This window comes from Stegostoma tigrinum, chromosome 23 (genome assembly GCF_030684315.1).
Source record: "Stegostoma tigrinum isolate sSteTig4 chromosome 23, sSteTig4.hap1, whole genome shotgun sequence".
NCBI lineage: Eukaryota > Metazoa > Chordata > Chondrichthyes > Orectolobiformes > Stegostomatidae > Stegostoma > Stegostoma tigrinum.
Window position 1 is genome coordinate 32,460,032 of NC_081376.1, and position 20,642 is coordinate 32,480,673.

General features: G+C 42.9%; 2 protein-coding genes across 2 annotated transcripts in view; one reads left to right on the forward strand and one right to left on the reverse strand.

Moving 5' to 3' along the window:
* coro7 (coronin 7) overlaps positions 1 to 20,642 on the forward strand; it is a 146,127-nt gene that overhangs the window by 58,637 nt on the left and 66,848 nt on the right. The window lies entirely within an intron of this gene.
* LOC125462557 (vasorin-like) lies at positions 351 to 20,201 on the reverse strand. The gene is made up of 2 exons (XM_048552715.2): positions 19,973 to 20,201; positions 351 to 2,952 (listed from the first exon to the last, which is right to left on the reverse strand). The coding sequence occupies exons 1-2, from the start codon at positions 19,984 to 19,986 to the stop codon at positions 987 to 989; spliced, it is 1,980 nt and encodes a 659-aa protein (XP_048408672.1). The 5' UTR covers positions 19,987 to 20,201; the 3' UTR covers positions 351 to 986.

The following is a 20,642-nucleotide window of genomic DNA, read 5'->3' on the forward strand; positions in this document are numbered from 1 at the left end:
CTCCCTTGGTTGCCCCTCAAGCCCTCTTTCTTCCCATTTTTATTTTGGAGATGCCTGGAGGATTGGAATTTTAATTCAACTCTGCACATTGATGGAAGTGGAATGGGATCTCTGTAGTTGCTGTGATATTTCAGACTGTCTTGCACCCTGGCCCAGTCTTGTTTATGTTTCAGGTTTTATGTACCCTGCTAAACTTGCATCTGACTCTCTACTGCTGTGTCCTATACCTGGTCTTATGACCCTTTGTCTCACTGTTCATTGCTGGTGCACCCCTCAGTCTGGTGTCTCCAAATGCCACTTTTCCTGTGGTGACAACTGGCTGTATAACAAAGCAAACCAGAGCTTCCATGTCACTTCGCTAGAAAAATATTTATTTGGTTACAAATTGTCATTTACATCATGTGCTTGGCTCAATATATATTGAGCTTGGCTCAGCAATATACAGCAGTTAATGGTGGGCCATGTGGTGGTGAGTGCATGTGAGACAATCACTGGTCTGTTCCCTTGCGCTTTTGGGGAATGGTGATGATTATTATGAGGTGTGACTGACATTGGACCATTATTCATGAACTCCATGTACTGAAACCACTCACAGTTTGGCCATGCAAGTCATATATTGATGCAAGTGGATAGCTGTCTGAATAGCGAAGGTGACACTAGTGATATTTACAGTGATGCTTTGCTTTGGAAGGTTTTATCTCTTCCTTTGGTTGTGGTTTCACAGGAGTTTTATGGGACCACTGGATTTGATGAATTCAGCCAGACTGAAGTTTACAGAATGGAGTAAGGAAATCTTGAACGAGATTGTTTAGGCTTCATATATACTGGGTTGCTTGAGAGAGATTGAAATGGAACAGCCTCATTAATACCAAGTGCAATTCCACTCTGGCTTTTTTTAAGAAAAAAGGATTTGTTGATTGAAGCAGTGAAGTTCTGTGGCTGTAATCAGGCTTTGGAAATCCATGTTAATCACTGAGAATGAAAGGTCACAAAGCTATAGGAATGTTACTTTGGTGATCTTTGATTAATGGCACTTCGCTTTGCAGAGCAAGGCATTCAGGAGTGTCAGACAAGATCTTTCCCTCCTCTAGGTAAGGTTTGATCTCTTCTACATCATAAGGATGTGGTTCTCCGCCTTGAGCAGAGTTTTTCTTAAGTCTTTTCCGGCAGTACAGTGTGATCACAACTGCCAGCAGTAAGACCAGGATCATGCCTGTGGTTACTAGCCAGATTACTCTGGTTAAGTTGCTATCCTCTGCCTGTTTGAACTGAGCTAACTGTGTTATTGGCAGTGTCTGCACGAATGTGCAAGGCTGTTCTTTAGTGCTGGCCTCCCCCAGAGCTCCAACACAGATCTGATATGTTGAGTTGGGCCACAGTCTTGGAATCTTGTATGTTGACAGCGATATTGGGATGTTAAGTGACACTGGCCTGGGGTCTAGGCCTGACCAGTTCTTATATGTCACCCGCAGCCCCTTATAGTAAACTGGGGAGAGCCTGAAACCCTCTAGATTTAATGTTACTGAAGTGCTGGTTATTTGACTAATGTTTAAAAGGTTTTTCTGTGAAGTCTGGAGATCAAGAATACCATTTGCTGCCTCACAGAATGGTCCGTAGAAGCCAGCACGGCACATGCAACTGTGGTGCCCATACTTATCTAGCCGGCAGATGCCTCCATTGAGGCATTCTGTAGAGAGGCAGAGATGTCCTTTTGCGCTGAGTTGTTGATCCGTTTCGGTGATGGCCCCAAGAGTAACTCTGCCATTGAAGGACATTGATTGTCCTGGAGGGTGTGTTACTTTGTGACCCAGTGTTAGTTCCTTGGCTGTGGTTGGTGACAATTCTGTGGTGCTTGTGGCGCTGATGGATGGGATGGTAGTAGGACATCCAAAGTCACCATGTGTCAGTGTGTTGAGTGGTTTACCAGAGTTGATCAGAGGGAAATGGCAACGTGTTTCCTCCTGCCTCTGGAGGAGGGCATTGTTCTCCTGTATCCATTGAACAAACCAGCTGATCTGACAGACACAGTTATAGGGGTTTTCAGCTGCTGTGAGGCTCCTTAAGTTGGAGAAAAGTTCCAAAAAACCTTCTGGAATGGTCCTAAGGCTCAAACCACTGATGTCCAGTTTCTGAAGGTTCCTAATATGTTTGAAATCCTCATCCTTCAAGTGTGACATCTTGTTGTTTCCCCGAACACTCAGAAAGGTCAGTTCACTGAGATGCTGGAGTATAGCTGACACAGTCACCAGCTGATTTTCTGATAGGTCTAGCTCCTGAAGATTCTTCATGTTTTTAAATATGTCTTCATCTATCGTACTGAGGCCAAGTCCAGCCAGCTTTAAAGATTCAATCTCGGGTGCCTGGATGCTTCTGAGATCATTGTCTGGGATGTTATTTCTGCTGAGGTCCAATAAGAGGAGTGTGGGAAGTTGCAGAGGAGGAAGGTGATGGAGAAGATTATCCTGCAATTTGAGCTCAACCAGCTTTGTTAATGTATCGAAAGCTGCTGCATGGATTGTTTTGATCTTGTTCTGTTGCAGGTACAACCGTTCCAATTCCTGAAGCCCCATAAAGGTGTTGTTATTGATTTCAGTTATCTGATTGGATGACAGGTCCAGGTTGGACAGCACACTTAGTGACTGGAAGACCTCATGGGGCAGCCTGGTAATTTTATTGTGTGACAGGTGCAGGAGCTTTAATTTCTGAAGTTCTGCAAAATCTTCCTTGTGCAAGGTGGAAATGGAGTTCTCAAATGCGTAGATGCTGGAGGTGTCAGGAGGGATATGCTCAGGAATGGTAGACAGTCCTCTTTTGATGCACCACAGCGTTCCCGAGGGGTCACAGTTGCACTCTGTTGGGCAGCAGAGCACCAACAGCAATTTTGATAGGAGTACCAGTATTGTCAGCCAAGGCAGACAGTGCAAAGAAGTCCTCCTCATGGCGTATTGAGCTCTGTGGGGGCAAGAGGAATGAGTCACTATGAGCCTTTTAAAGAGTTTATGGCTGCAACCCTGAGTGCAGCCAGTTAGAGGAAGCTGAGTGAAATCTAAGATAATGCAGGAGGGAAGTACAATAATGGTGTCTGTGGATTGGGAGGGGGGAACAGATGGTGCAGCGAAAGAAGAGAAAGTCCCAACAGGAGAGATTAAGAGGCTCAGAGGTGTGCAATAGTTTTGTTAGATTTTCCCCACTCATTGGATGCAGGTATCACTGGCTAATCTAGCATTTATTGCCCATCCCTAATTACCCAGAGGGCAGTTAAGAGTTAACCAAATTGCTGTTAGCCTGGAGTCACATGTAAGACAGACCAGGTAAGGACAAGTTTCCTTTCCTAAAGGGCATTAGTGAACCAAATGGTTTATTTATGCCAGCCAACAATGGTTTCGTAGTCATCATTAGGCTTCTAATTTCAAATTTTTATTGAACTCAAATTCCATCATCTGCCAGTGATACTGGCACACAGGCCCCCAGCACAATATCTGGCCCTTTGGATTACAAGTCTAGTGATAATACCACTAGGTCTATTGCCTCCTGTAATTGTGCAGTGTGCATTGACCAGGAGAGGAGAAGCACTGTTAATTTCACAGGGTGACTTTAGAAACAGGGTGTGGATAGTACCAAGTTCCCAAGTGGGAGGCCTGACTGGCCTTATGCTTCAGTGTGAGGAGTGGGAATGGCCTGTGTATTTTTGGAGAAGGGCAATGGGTTTTGCATTTTCTGGAGGGGGAGATGGAGGTTGGATTGTGTTTTGTTTTAGTGCAGACCTGAAGGCCAAGTGACCACCTCCTGCCCTGTAACATTGCTATGTATTCTTAACTTGGTTTTTGATCAGAGGCAACTCCCAAATGAGACACATGGCGAAATAAAATTCTAGAAAATTAAGCAGGACGTTAACTGGTTTAAAACTCCACAAATAATATTTCTGATTCCAAAGCTTTAAAATTCTGTCAGGAATATTGCTCTGAGTTTGCTGGAATGCTCTTTTGATTCAGCTACTTATTAGCAGTCGAGGAAAGGGCTCAGTCTGAGAAAAGTGTGATGGCTTTTATAGCGAGTCAGGATGTTGTGTTAGTGAAGTCAATGGGCTTCCTCACAGTCTTTGAGGGGTGCCTGTTCCCACATTCTTGCATCCTGAGGAGAGGCTGTGTTCCAGTCCCTTGCCTCAGCGAGGCAGAAATAGTCTGTGCTGCCAGAAACCGTCTGTGTGAGGAGGAGTTAGAGATGGGGAACATTCTCTCACTCCATAGGGAGTGAGTATTTTTAGAAATTTTGGTTCATTCTGCACTATTTCCAGACCACATCAGGGGATTGCTGGGGAAGAGGAATGCTCAGTAACAGATTGAATTAATAAAAAGCACATAAAATAAATTTGTGTCCTTTTTATTTGGAGCACAGGCTGAGCCAGCAGCACTGCAGTCAAAATTAGAGCAAGCAGTTACAAACAGCAGTTACAAACAACAGTCTCCACTGGCATTCTCTTCTCTCTGTGCCCCACATCTCCCCTTCCTCCCCTCCTCTTCTCCCCTATCTCATTTCATGTGTGCACCCTGCACATTTCCCTCTCCCCTCTCTCTGCCAAATTTCTAGCAGTGACTGTATAGAATGCCTCCTAATAGATTTACAGTCTGTCTCCCAGCAGAATAAGCTGCTGTCTCTGTGGATTTCAGTTTAGTCTTGAACTCCGCAATGGAATTGGAAATATTAACACATCTGTTAGACTTGAAAAAATCATGTGAGTGATTAGCTTATGGAGAGTGCCCCTGTGTTAAAGGCTGGGGATCTTTGCAACTTTTATTAGTGAATAAGGAGGAATAGAGGTTGAGAGTGCAGCCATTTTGTAAGGGCTGTTTCATTACTTTTTTTTGATTTGTGGACTGAAATAGGCAAAGAGCTGTTTTAAAAACAATGGATTGCTGCACTTTTTGAAAACCATTTTAAGTGATGTTTACACAACTGCTCTGTTCAAGCAGTAGTGGGAATTTTACAGATGAGCGGAAGCCAAGGATTGAGTGCAAATCATTTTTTCAGCTGGCAACAAATAGCTGATTGGTCTGTGGATTGATGACCAGTCATTGATGATAAAGGATATTTGATTGGCGCAGAAGTTAGCTGAATGAAGAAACATAGAAAATAGGAGCAGGGGTAGGCCATTTGGCCTTTCAAGCCTGTTCCACCATTTCATATGATCATGGCTGAACATCTAATTCCATATCTGTTCCCACTTACTCCATATCCCCTTTGATCCCTTCAGCAGTATGAACGATATTTAAATCTTTCTTGAAAATATTTAATGCTTTGCCCTCAACACCGCTGTGTCAGAGAATTCCACAAACTCACCACACTCAGTTTTCTGTCACAAAAGGATATTGGTGAACTAGCTGGCCTTTTACGATAGTTGACAACAGTTTTAGTGCGCAACCTCTGTGAGGCATAGCAGTTTATAAATAGGAAGCTACGCATGATGAGAGTGAACACTCTTATCACAAATTTTCTACACCAGGCCCTCAATGAATTTGCTGATCAAAATCGGAGTTTAACTTATTGTTTTCTGCCACTTGGGAGCTGTACTCCGACCGCTCAACAAAGCGATTTTTGATGCCAACAGAAGTAGGTTTGATTTCTGAGTGAATGGTTGGTGTTGACTTCTATAATGCCTGGTCTGTACTACTGTAATATAATAATTTATGTCTATCTTCTTCAACATCACTTTATATATTTCTGTATCATCCTACCTTTCTGCAAATTATGACTTTGGAATTTCACAAAGCTACATCAGCTGTGAGGACAGATGACCAAAATTTTGGCCAAATGGGGAGATATTAAGGAGTACCTTAAAGGTGGCGACAAAAGCAGAGAAGTTTAGGGAAGGAATTCTAGTGCCCAAGCAGCTAGCAAGTGTGGAACTATTTGAACCACAGATGCTCCAACCAAAGTTGGAGTTGGATAGAGAATGTGAAGGGTTGTGGGGCTGAAGGAAGCTGCCACTGTCCAAGTCCTTTGCTCTATCGAATTCAAATTCCATCATCTGCCACAATGAGATTTGTACCTAGGTCTCTGATTTAATAGTCTAGCAGTAATACCACTAGACCATTGCCTCCCCTTAATAAATTTCCACTCAGTCACCTATGAGTAGCCGAGCCAGCCCAGCTTCCAGTCAGCAGTGTGAGATCATGGGAGTCCACACTGAGGTGACCATCTAGCTCCAGCACAGGAGGTCAGATTGTCGGCCCAGCTTGCAGGAGGTGGTGCTCTGAGGATATCCAACAACGTAAAGCAGATAAGGAGTTCACTTGATGCAAAACACAGTTCCTTCCTGATTAGTCTTTCATTACTGGTATGAAAAGTCCTTTTCCTCTGACAATTTCCAAAGTGAGCCTCCTGAAAGCTGGGCTGACGGTCTGACCTGTCTATGTTGGGGTTGGATAGTTACCTTGGTGTGGACACTGCTGTGTTTTCACACTGCTGACTGGAAGCTGTGCTGGCTGCCTACAGGTAACTGAGGGGAAACTTATGAAGGGCGGGCAATGGCCTTGTGGCATTATTGCAAACCTATCAATCAAGAAACCTGGAAAATGTTCTGGACACCTGGGTTCAAATCCTGCCATGGTAGTTGGTGGAATTTCAATTCAATGAAAATCAGTAATTAAGACTCTAATGATAACCATAAAGCTGTTGCTGATTGTTGGAAAAATCCAGCTGGTTCACTCATGTTCTTCAGAGAAGGAAACTGCAATCCTTATCTGGTCTAGCCCAAATGTGGCACCAGACTCTCCGCAATGTGGTTGACACAGCTGCCCACTGGGCAGTGAGGGATGGGCAATAAATGTTGGCCCGGTCAGCGATGCCCATATCCTGTAAATGAATTTAACAAAATCTGAAGGCATTGTGTAGTTATCTATAATAGAGATAACAAGGTGCTGAGCTGGATGAACACAGCAGGCCAAGCAGCATCAGAGGAGCAGGAAAGCCGAGTTCTGTAGTCTAGTTTTGAAACCTGACATTTTAGAAAAACTGTGGGCAGACATTGAGCCAGGGCCACGGCCAACTGTGCTCCTATCCCATTAACTGAGTGGGATTCTGTGTGCCTAACTTTGAATCGGAGACTATTGCTGTTAATTGTGGGCTTGATTCTCTGTCCCGTTTGCTGTATGCTTCATTCTCTTCACATTGTTGATTATTGCCACTTAGGGGATGAGCTATGGTTAATACCGGTTAATTATAAGCTAGGCATTGCTTCCATTTGAAGAATGGTAAACCGCAAATTGAAAGCTGTACCTTAAAATAGGACTCATTAAACCCCTGTACTCTGGGTAGGAGATAAGACCAAATAAATGTACGTTCCTTAGGGAAGAAGACATTTGAAGGAACTATCTGTATCCTTAAGAATGTGGTGAATGTTTGAGGATTTTGGTAGTTTTGAGAGAGACAGTAATGATTCTGATTGCCTCAGGTTTTGGATAATTTTGGGGTTAGTGAAAGAGGATTAGGGTGAGGACAAAAGTTGTATTGGTGAGGGAAGACTTGGAAGAAGGGTATGGGTCCGTGCAGAAAAGTGATGGAGGAATAGGAGTGGGGCCTAATGATGCTCCTTCTTATTAGGGCCAGGGTAGCTATAGAGTGCTGAACTGTGTTGAATGAGGCCTGGTGGTAGAATAGGAAGTTCTGCAGTAAGGAAGAATGAAGATAGATGAATCATATGGGTACACTGAAATAAGTTACCAGAGGAGGTTGTTGCAGATACTAGCAATGGATTACAAAGAAAATTGACAGTTTATCAAAAATTAGCATTGAAGGGAGGTGGTGAGGAAGAGGTGTTACTTGTTTATACTAACGGCCTTTTTTAAAAAAAAGTTAGTTGCTTCCTGTTGCACATTGCACACTCACCAGTGCAATAGTTTTGCATGATTCATTTATCCTTGATGGGAATTGTGTATCGTGGCGATATGCTGCTGTAGATGTGGGTCTCCAGGGACCTGAGGAATGTGTAACCTGAGAGTATGATCTTCCCGTTATGCTCCCTCAATGTGCTTCCCCTTTCCAAAAGTAATATGACTGTGTGCTCTATCTCCGGGTAAGATAACATTGCCATCGACTCTGGCTTATTTTCCAAGGGAACATTTAAGATGCTCACTGTAATGTGAGACGCAATTTTTCAGTGCGTTGTTGTAGGGAGGACTCATAATCTGTGGAGACCTTCCTGCTCCAAAACTGGCTGCTCTTGCGTGAAAGGAAGTGGGATAGTGAAAACATTCCTGCGTGCAGATCAGTCTGGAGCAGCACATGGCACAGTGTGGGCCAAGAATATAACATGTCGCAGTCACAGGTGGGTGGGATAGTGAAGAAGACATTTGATATGCTTGCCTTTGTTGGTCAGTGCATTGAGTATAGGAGTTGGGAAGTCATGTCGCGCTTTACAGGGCATTGTTTAGGCCACTTTTGGAACGTTGCATGCAATTCTGGTCTCTCTGCTGTAGGAAAGATGTTGTGAAGCTTGAAAGAGTTCAGAAAAGATTGACAACGACGTTGCCAGGTTTGGGAGAGACTCAATATGCTGGGACTGTTTTCCCGGGAGTGCTAGAGGCTGAGGAGCGACTTTGTAGAGATTTATAAAATCATGAGGGGCATGGATAGAATAAATATACAGGGTCTTTTCCCTTGGGTGGAGGAGTCCAAAAATAGAGGGCAGAGATTTAAAGGGGACCTAAGGGGCAAATTTTTCATGCAGAGGGTGGTGCATGTATGGATTGAGCTGCCAGAGGAAATGGAGAAATGGTCCAATTACAACAATAAAAAGGCATTGGATGGGGCATGAATAGGAAGGGTTTAAATTATATTGGGTTCCCTACAGTGTGGAAACAGGCCCTTTAGCCCAACAAGTCCACACCTCCCCTTGCAGCGTCCTACCCAGACCCATCCCCCTATAACCCTCACACCCCTGAACACTACAGGCAAATTAGCATGGCTGATCCACCTAGCCTGCACATCTTTGGACTGTGGGAGGAAACCCATGCAGACACGGGGAGAATGTGCAAACTCCACACAGACAGTTACCCGAGGCTGGAATCGAACCCGGGTCCCTGGCGCTGTGAGGCTGCACTGCTAACCACTGAACACCGTGCTGCCCCATTAGAGGAATATGGGCCAAATGCTGGCAGATTACACTCGATTTATTTAGGATATTTGGTTGTCATGGACGAGTTGGACTGAAGGGTCTGGTTCTGTGCTGCACATCTCTATGACTCTGTATAGACCATGGAATGGTTGCACCACAAAAAGATGATTCGGTTTGTGGTCGCTCCTGAATGATGGCCATGAACACCCTAGTTAGGCCTATGAACTTATGACCACTTGGCAGATTTTTAAACAAAATTCCATCTAATGCACTTATGTTCTTCGCAAAAGAAAATCCAACCTTACCAGGTCTGGCCTACATGTTCCTCCAGATGCAGGACAAAGTAGTTGACATTTTAGTACCCTAAGAAATGGCCTAGCAAGCTAATCAGTTGCATCAGACCACTATAAAAAGTGATAAAAATAAAACTCAACTTTCTACTTGGCATTGCCCACTCATAGGCATACCCTGCCACTCAACCATGCAAAGTCATCCTTCCTCATGTCCCAGGACCTTTTCCAAAATTGAGACCCCCATGTAACAGACCAGTAAAGCAACAGACTGACGGTCATACTCATTGAAACTTATGTTTTAATGATGTCCCAAATATTGCCTTCACTGTCCCTAAGTCCTGACCCCTGTGCAGGGAAGGTGATAGCACAGTGTGTAATTCAAAAGGAGTGGCCCTGATGCTCAAGGTTGGAACAGGACCCCAGGATGTCTCTTAGATCAAGCCAATATAAAAAGTCAGAAGTCACATGATCAGTGATAATGGGAACTGCAGATGCTGGAGAATCCAAGATAATAAAATGTGAGGCTGGATGAACACAGCAGGCCCAGCAGCATCCCATTATTCCAGAACCCTCACCCCATCCCCCTCTCTGATGAAGGGTCTAGGCCCGAAACGTCAGCATTTGTTCTCCTGAGATGCTGCTGGGCCTGCTGTGTTCATCCTGCCTCACATTTTATTATCTTAGAAGTCACATGATGCCAGGTTATTTGAAATCACAAGTTTTTGAAGCGTAGTGCCTTCATTGGGTGAAGTAAGAGAGGTGCATATAGAACGCAATTTATGGGCAGAGAAATCAAAAGATCATACAAGTGGTGTGAGTGGAGTGTTGAATAATAAGTCACTGCAGGTGATCCGAAGTGTTAGACGGTGTAAGTAAGGTGTCACCAGCTCAATAACAAGCAAAGGGATAACCTATAATCCGATTAAATGAGGCAGAGAGATAATTACAAAATATTAAAAATAAGGTGGTGCTGGCGACAAACCAAGTGACTGGAATAACATGATGGGTCTAAGAGTCGCATGGTGAGGGTCTAACCAAAGTAACAAGTAATCCAAAACTACAAACTATTTAAGGTTAATATAATTTATCCAGGTGTTGGTGACAACAGGACAGTAAAGAAGATGTTACAGATATAGAACAATGCGGTGGGGTCACATGTAGTGTGACATGAACTCAGGATCATGGTTGAGGTCAAAATCATGGATACGAAACTTGGCTATCAGTTTCTGCTTGGCGACTCTGCATTGTTGTGTATCTCGAAGGCTGCCTTGGAGGACAATTAGCTGAAGATTGGAGGCTGAATATCCTTGATCGCTGATGTGTTCCTCAACTGGCAGGGAATGTTCTTGTTTGGTGATTGCTGCGTGGTATCCATTCATCTGATGTCCTAGTGTCTGCATGGTCTCACCAATATACCATGCCTCGGGGGATCCTTGCCTGCAGAGTATGAAGTAGGCAACATGGGCTGAGTCACATGAGTATCTGCTGTGCATGTGGTGGGTGGTGTTTCCATTTGTGATGGTAGTGTCCATGTCAATGATCTGACTTGTCTTGCCAAGGTTGCCATGGTAGGGTTGTCTGGAGTTGTGGTCAATGTTCTCCTGAAGGCTGGGTAGTTTAGCACATAGTATAGAGCAGGCCCTTTGCCCCACAATGTTGTGCTGACCTATTATCCTACTCTAAGTTCGACTACCCTGCATATCCTACATTTTACTATTGTCCATGTGCCTATCGAAGAGTCACTTAAATTTCCCCAATGTATCCACTACCACTGCTGGCAGCATATTCCATGCACTGATCACTCTGTGTAAAGAACCTACCTCTGACATCTCCCCATACCTTCCTCCAATCACCTTAAAATTATGCCTCCTCGTAGTAGTCATTTCCACCCTGGGAGAAAATCTCTGGGCATCCACTCTAACTATGCCACTCATCATCTTGTACACAACTGCTGCAAACGATGATCTACGGTTTTGGTGGTTGTTGGAAGGTAAGAAGTGGAGGCGTAAGGATGATCTCAGCAAAGTGCTCGTTGTCATTGATGACCTGTTGAAGGCTGCAGAGAACATGGTGTAGTCACTCTGCTCTGGGGAAGTACTGGACAATAAAGGGTACTCTGTTGCTTGCATCTTGTGTCTCTCTTTTCAGCAGGTCATTGGGGTTTTTAGCTGTGGCATGTTGGAAACTGGCAATCATATCTTGTTCTTATGAGGACATCCTTCAAAAGCTTTAGGTGTTTGTCATAGACCTCCTCATCTGAGCAGATTTTGTGTATGTGCAGGGTTTGTCCCTCCCAGTCAGGGAACACGTCAACGGTCAAGGCCATTTAGTCTGCTAGACTGATAGACAAGTTTCATACCCATGTCATGCTACATGTGATCCCACCACATTGATCTGTATCTGTAAAATCTTTTTTGACTCTCCTGTTTTGTCATCAACATCTAGATAAATTGTCTTAAGATCTCTACCTTAGTTAGTTTGTATATTTTTGGATTACTTGTTACTTTGGTTAGACCCTCGGCAAGCAAGTCTTAGATCAATCATGTTATTCCAGTCATTTAGTTTGTCTCCTGCACCACTTTATTTTAAAAGTTTTGTAATTATTTCTCTGCCTCATTTGATCAGATTATAGGTCATCCCTTTGCTTGTTATTGAGCTGTTGACACTATTTACACTGCCTAACACTTCGGATCATCTGCAGCAACTTATACTTCACTCACACCATTTGTATGGTCTTTTGATCTCTCTGTCCATCAATTCTGTGTCTGTGTGCTTCACTCGGTGAAGGGTCTATGCTCCAAAAGCCTGCGATTTCAGATAAACCTGTTGCACTATAACCTGCTGTCGTGTGATGTCAGTCCAACACCGGCAACTCCACATAAAGTCAATGTCAATAAAGAAATCTCCTGCAGTTTATCACCTATTGCCTGCCTTCAACTGATGAAGCATATGAAATATCAATTGGGAAAAGCACTGAGGGTAACAAGGATAAAATGTACTCTTGTGGGGAACTTCAACATCCATCATCAATGAAGTCTTAATAGAACAAATAATGACCCAATGGCTTGAAAAATACATGTGACAGACTAGGTCTGTGACATGTGGTAGGAGAACTAACATGGGAGAAAAATCTGTTGGACCTCTTGTAGCCACTGTATTTAGTTTCTGGTCAATGATACCACCCAGAGTGGTGGTAATGAGTTATTCCGTGATGGTTTTGCTACTGAATGTTAAGAGGGAAATATTTAGATTCTGTATTCTTAGGGATTGTCCCCTGCCATTTACTAGTATAAAGCCTGGAAGTTGTCCTAGTCTTGCTGCAAACGAACACTGCTTCAGTGTCTAAGACGTGATAAGTGATGTTGTCTGGTCATCATCAAAAATTCCAATTCTGACCTTATGATGAACAAAAGGTAATTGATGAAGCAGCTGAAGATAGTTGAGGAATTCCTACAGCAATTTCCTTGGACTGAGATGATTGACCTAATAATCAATCTCTGCAGTATTCCTAGCATCACTACAAATGATTTGCTCTGGCACTTGATACCAAGGAATCTATGTGCTTCTTTGTATAATGTACACAGTGTGCAGCTGTATTATATATGTGGTCCCAGTACTGTCTAATGTGGCTAAACGGCAGGGTGTCAGTTCTGGTTTGATGGTCAATGGAACATATGAGGTGAGCTGATTGGAGAGCCTGTGGTTTTGCTGCATGGCGGTCAGCGGGAGCAGGTTGGATACCCAATAAAGCAGCCATCTGTTTTCTAAAATCTGGCTGAGTTGGATCCCAAATGCTTTTTCTAATGTTTGTCCAATTCCACTTTCTAATGGGAAGTTTAATTTTCTGCCTTGCTACTACCCATCAGGCTGTAATAAACCTCAACAACAAAGACAGGATAATACCTGACACAGCATTTATTTCACTGAAGGTTTGTCTTGACTATACACCTATTGTTAGCAGCCTGAGATAATTTCCTAGACCCATTGTTATGTGACCCAGGATGCTTGTCTCCTCATTACTACTACATCTTTTCCAAGGTGTATTCAGAACCTTGGCATTGGAATGAAAGAAAAATTGAAATACTGAAGGGTCTGCAGGAGCTGCTGGTTAATGTGAAATGTAAGTCTACAGAAGGGAGATATTCAGGGCAATACACCAGCTGTGGTTCTCAGAGAAAAAAACATGCATTTACTCAGCATCTTTCTCATGTTCATGATATTCCAAATCATTTTACTGTCAATTATTTTGTTTTTGAAGTGGTAGATGCTTTTAGACATGGCATGATCCAGCTGTAAATAAATGACCAATTTTCTGTTGCAGTAATGTAGGTTAAGGAATAGGCTAGGACACAAGGGAAGGTTCCCTTGCTCTGTAAGATAGTGCTGTGATATCTTCTACGTCTTGATTTTTTTCCAACTAATCAGACAGAACCAGCATTGTTTTGTAAAGAATAAATCATAGAGAAGAATAGAGTCCCTACATGTGGAAGCAGGCTATTTGGCCCACCTGAAGACACTATCCCATCCAAATACACCCTCTTACTCTATCCCTGTAACCCTGCATTTCCCATGACTAAACCACCTTACCTGCACATCCCTGGACGCTATGGCCAATCCGCCTGACCTGCACGTACTTGAACTGTGGAAAGAAACCTGAGTACTTGGCAGAAACCCACGTGGAAAACGTGCAAACTCTGCACAAACAGTCATCGGGGGTACAGTGGGACCTGGGTCCACGGCACTGTGAGGCAGCACAGCCACCATTGAATAAAGAACAAGAAAATTACAGCACAGGAAAAGGCCCTTCGGCCCTCCGAGCCTGCGCCGATCCAGATCCTCTGTCGAAACCTGTCGCCTATTTTCCAAGGATCGGTATCCCTCTGCTCCCTGCCCATTCCATGTATCTGTCTAGATACATCGTAAATGATGCTATACCTGCCCGCCTCTACCACCTCCGCTGGCAACACATTCCAGGCACCCACCACCCTCTGTGTAAAGAACTTTTCATGCATATCTCCCTTAAACATTTCCTCTCTCACCTTGAAATCGTGACCCCTAGTAATTGAGTCTCCCACGTGCTTGAATGAACATTTTGAAGAGGTAACGAAAATAGTGGACAGGTGAATAGTTATGGATGTTATTTATATGGGCTTCCAGTAGGCATTTAATCAAGTCAAATGTAAGAAACAGGAGCAGGGGAAAGGTTGTACGCACCACCCAAACCCCCCCCCACCCCCGCCGCTGCCCTCAATTTTCTCGCTTTTTCAAATGAAACAGACTGGTCCCTAATCTTGTCCCCTGATTCCGTTCATTCAAAAGTGTATCGGCCTCAGACTTGAATACATTCAATAACATTTTTCTGGAAAGAGAATTTCAAAGATTCTCAATGCTTTGCATGAAAATATTTGCTTGCCTCTTAGTCCTAAATAGCTGAACCTTTATCCTAAGACTCTGCTCTATTTGTTGCTGACACTGCAATGAGGGGAAATAGCCAGTTACCATCTGTCTGTTGAACCCTCCCAAAACCTTAATATTGTTGTGAGATTTCCTCACGTTCTTATTAGCTTCCAAGAATATAGGCATATTCCATACAACCTTTTCTCAAAAAAAACTTTCACCTCAGGAATCAACCAAGGCTCTTGGTCATATGAATTGAAGAAACATTATTAACCTGGTTTGAAAATCAGCTGTTTGGCAGAACGCAGGGAGAGGCGATAATGGGAACATAACCTAATTGCGAGGATTTGACGAGTAGTGTGACAGGCATGCATATTTGGGTGTAAACTATTCACTATTTACTGCTGACTTAGATGATCAGTTAGAACACTACATATTCAAATTTGCTAATGACTCAAAGGTAGTCAGCATTTTAAGTAACCTGGATCATAACACAAAATTGAAGCAATATTGGATAGATTAAGTGAATGAATTAAACAATGGCAAATGGATTTCGATGTAGTTGAAAGTGAAATAGTCCAATCTTAAAAAGGATGGAACAGGATATTTATTAAATGCCAAAAAGTAAGAAACAATAGAGATCCAAAGTGATGTACGGGATAAGGTACACAGACCATTAAAATGTCATGTGCAGACATGAAGCTAATCAAAATGTCTGTTGGAATACTGGCATTTACATTTAGAGGAGTAGATAGAATGGGATAGAAGTCATGTTTAAGCCATGTAAAGCATTGGTTAGACCACACCATGAGAAGTTTTGGGCAGTACAACTTAGAAAGATGTATTGGTTTTGAAAGGATTGCAGCATAGGATCTACAGAATGAGAACCTAGACTCCTGAGGGTTAAATTACACGAACATATTGCACAAATGAACATTGTATCCTTGGAATTCAGAAGGTTATTGGATAATTTTACTGAAGTTCAAGATATTAAGGCAAACAGATAGAGTAAATAAAGAGAACAAAGACAGATAGTGCTGGAGAAACGCAGCAGGTCTTGTACCATCTGTTGAGAGAAAAACAGTTAATGTTTCAAGTCCAGTCATCCTTCAAAGGGTCTTAGAACATAGAACATAGAACAGTACAGCACAGAACAGGCCCTTCAGCCCACGATGTTGTGCCGACCATTGATCCTCATGTATGCACCCTCAAATTTCTGTGACCATATGCATGTTCAGCAGTCTCTTAAATGACCCCAATGACCTTGCTTCCACAACTGCTGCTGGCAACGCATTCCATGCTCTCACAGCTCTCTGTGTAAAGAACCTGCCTCTGACATCCCCTCTATACTTTCCTCCAACCAGCTTAAAACTATGACCCCTCGTGTTAGCCATTTCTGCCCTGGGAAATAGTCTCTGGCTATCAACTCTATCTATGCCTCTCATTATCTTGTACACCTCAATTAGGTCCCCTCTCCTCCTTTTCTCCAATGAAAAAAGTCCAAGCTCAGTCAACCTCTCTTCATAAGATAAGCCCTCCAGTCCAGGCAGCATCCTGGTAAACCTCCTCTGAACCCTCTCCAAAGCATCCACATCTTTCCTATAATAGGGCGACCAGAACTGGATGCAGTATTCCAAGTGCGGTCTGACCAAAGTCTTATAGAGCTGCAACAAGATCTCACGACTCTTAAACTCAATCCCTCTGTTAATGAAAGCCAAAACACCATATGCTTTCTTAACAACCCTGTCCACTTGGGTGGCCATTTTAAGGGATCTATGTATCTGCACGCCAAGATCCCCCTGTTCCTCCACACTGCCAAGAATCCTTTTCTTAATCCTGTACTCAGCTTTCAAATTCGACCTTCCAAAATGCATCACCTCGCATTTATCCAGGTTGAACTCCATCTGCCACCTCTCAGCCCATCTCTGCATCCTGTCAATGTCCCGCTGCAGCCTACAACAGCCCTCTGTACTGTCAACGACACCTCCAACCTTCGTGTCGTCTGCAAACTTGCTGACCCATCCTTCAATCCCCTCATCCAAGTCATTAATAAAAATTACAAACAGTAGAGGACCAAGGGCAGAGCCCTGTGGAACACCACTCTCACCACTGAAAATGGTCTTAAATGGCTTACTCCTCTATACATTCACCTGAGAGAGCCTCTGGCTGATTTACACTCCCTCAGGACTGTACTAGGTGTATCAACCTGGATTTTGTGCTTCAATCTGTGGAGCATGTCTTGAAGCCCCAGTCTTCTGACTCAGAGGTAAAAGTGCTGCTAACTGAGTCATGGACAACCCCTTCCAGATTATCTACTCCAATATTGCTCTGATCCCTCCATGTTTCATTCTGTACTTGTTTTCTTATATTTCTAAAAAAAACACAATTGCTCAGTGCTAATTCCTTTCTGATAGCTTCCTTATAAGTGGAACAAAGCCCTATTCATTTCCTATCATGACCCTCAACCCTCAGTGTTTAAGAAAGTTATTGCATTAACTGGAAATCTTGGCTTCCATACAAGAGCTTGATTCTTATTGTTGGCTCTGCCTTTGAACAATGTTTTGTTTTAAATGAAAGTATTGAAGGCTGAGTCTGAATAGGGAATTTTATCTTCAACTTTCTAACCCTGGCAACTAAATCCCTTTTGCAGCCTCCTGTTTTTTTTTTGGGGGGGGGGGGAAGAGGTGCTACTGAATGAACATGTGAAGGAGTTGAATTAACATCAATGGAAATGTAAGCTATAGCAGTGTGAAATTATTGAGTGACAATGTGAGGGAAATGGATTGACATTTTTTCAAATTTTCAGCTGGTATTAAGGGTGCTCGGGAGAGGATGTCCTGTGCAATAAGAATTCTGGCACCACGGCCCTCAATGAAGATCAACCCAGGGAGGAATTAGATGAATGAGCGAGTTGAGGTGTTAGTTGACATATCTGACATTCTCCTTTTGGGCAGCTCCAGTCTGAATATAGCTTGATCCTCGTGGAGCATAATGTTGGGGTTAAATCCGTAGACAAAATCTATCTGAAAATCTTAGGACATGAATAAAAAGCAAGTCCTGTCGAGCTCTCCACTTATTAATTAAAGGCCAGTAGCTGCTGAAAGCTTATTTACTTTTCTCTTTGTTGACCCTCTTGTTTAAAGATTGGCTTCTGCTACTGCCTGCCTCCAGGAGTGAGTTCCACCCCTGCATACCATCCCGAGGTAATGAGAATGCTATAATAAATTCCACTCTTTCTCTCCAGCAGCTACAGAAACAGTATTCCTAGTTTATTTTGAAACAAACCACATACATCACATTCACTAGCCACTGCCAAGAAAAACCTGCACAGCGCCAACACCATAATTAGAAATAATTAATTTCACTACCTGTACTGGTGAAACAGAGGGTCCCCTTGTTCCTTGGGAGTTAGAAGTGAAACCCTCTTGTCACCCTGTGTCTGGGGAGAGTAAAGGTCTCCTCTTGCCCTGTCTCCCTTTTCAGATACCCACAATTACTTTGACGACTTTCTGTGGCCTATTAACTCATTTGTTTAATTACAAAATCGTCATGATTTGTAATGACAGTCAGAATACAATTCAGTCTACTTCTAAAACGAGGTTCTTGCTGCATCTGACTCTTGTTCTGATGTTTGTACAGAGCAGTGAAGGGACACCTTTATCTGAAAAGTCCAGTGTTTTCAATGGAACAACTCAAAGCAAGTTCAGCTGGTAATTCAGGCTCATCCTGTTCCTCAACTGGCCATGTTAATTTGCTAGTGTGATTAATACCTCAACTTTTATACTACAAGGAAGAAACTCAAGTCCCAGATAGATAAACCTTAACTCTACTGAACAAACTAGATCTCTATGCTGTTAGTGAGTAACCCTTAATCCACTGAATAAATTGTAACTATATGTATGACCCTTATCCTGCTGAATAAATGGCAATTATGTACGGTTACACAGGTAGTAATCCCTGTTGTGCTGAATAAACAGTAGCTCTTGTTCATAATAGTACGTATGAAATCATTGTCTCTGGTCCCCACCACAAACTCCAGTCCCTCTTCAGTGATTTTATCTGAATGTCCATCTCTGGAACATCTCTTGTTTCCACTCCTGCCTGATACATCTGACAAAACTCTTGTCCAGTTCTCATTAGTTTGAGATTCAAGTATTCCAATACTCTCCTGGCTGACCTCCCATCCTCCGCCTCTGTAAAAATGAACTCATCCAAAACTCTGCTATCCATATCTTAACTCACGCTTGGTCCTGTTCACTTGTCAACCCTATGATCTCTGACTCCCAGCTTGGCAACATAATGAATTTAAAATTCTTAACCTTGTGCTGAAATCTCGACATGGCCTCACCCCTCCCTATCCCTGTATAGTTTTCCAGTCCTTACATCCCATGTCTCTCATTCTGGTCTTTTGTGCATTGTTCATCCCTTGAGCCCACTACAGGTAGCTGTGCTTAATCCCTAAACTCTGGAAATTCTGCACTTAAAACTCCAGTCTTTACCTCTGCCATTTCCTTTAAGATTCTCCTGAAAACACACCTCTCTGAAGTCTTTAATGACCTAATGCTGTGATATCCTCTTCCTTGGCGCACTGACAATTTACATCTGATAATGTTGAGATTCTCAACATTCATGATACTATATCAGTGCAAGTTACAATGAATAAAGAATGCCTTTAATTATACAGTAAATACCTCTTAACCTCCTGAATAAGCTACATGTTTGATTATGAAAGAAACATACTCTAAAGACTGGAGTGACTGTACTGGAATGATTGATACAGTCCTGGTTTCAAATTCACTCACCAAAGCTCTTATTTTGAAATTGTTAACCTCTTTCATTAGCTTTCGATCTTTGGTATGGTGTTTATAACACCATTCTGATGTTTGAGCTTATACCAGCTCAATTTGTTGATGCAGTGCTTGAATAACTGTACTGAAAGATTTGGGGGTTATTGCTTTCAAACAAATGTGTACAGCTAATCAGAGAGCAGAAAGAAACTTGATATTGCAACTGGTGACAAAACCTCTGGAATAATATTTGTGTGCCCCATTTTGTCAATAGATTTTGCTTGAATTCATTGACCAGAGCTTGTGTGGTGTGTGTGAGAGAGAGAGATACAGACAGACAGAATCCAGAGCTGAGTGACTACTAGACACAAAATCAATCTTACCTTGTTTGCTGCATGCTGTGAAGAAGGGCAAGCCTGTCGTGGTGACTTGTAGAGTGTTGGATCTCTTCTCAGGCTAGCAGGATATCTCAGTGCAAATACAATCGGGTGGTCACAGAGATAGACTGTGGGAGCCAGGAGGGAACAAACAGCATCTCACTGTTTCCCTGCTCTGCTACACTCCTTCATGGGATCTGGCAAAAAAAAGCAACGCTAATGAATGCAGTCTGTGCTTTTCTCAGAAAGGAGGAGTACAGGGAGGGGGTGGGGAATGGAGCGGTGGGGGGAGGGAGCTGTAATTGCCACTCCCCTCTGACCAGAGAGACATGAGCTGGAACTTCATTAACCCTATGAGTGCTGCCTTGATAACTTGAGTAAACATTATGCCTTGTGCTACTTATTTGGAGATGTTGACAGATATGAGAAGATATTTTGTGAACTGTTATGTCTCTCAATCTGGTATAATACAACTTAAACCAAACAGCTAACATTTAAATACATAATTGTTGAATCAGCCTTTACACAGATAATAATGACTGCAACTATTCAAAATCTCTCATCACCAATTCGCAGGTCAGTTCGTAATTTACTTGATTCACAAGTAACCTGAGAGAGTTCAGATTGCTGATTCCACAGTTCATTGAACAGGTCCCTAAAAATGAAAATTCTTCAT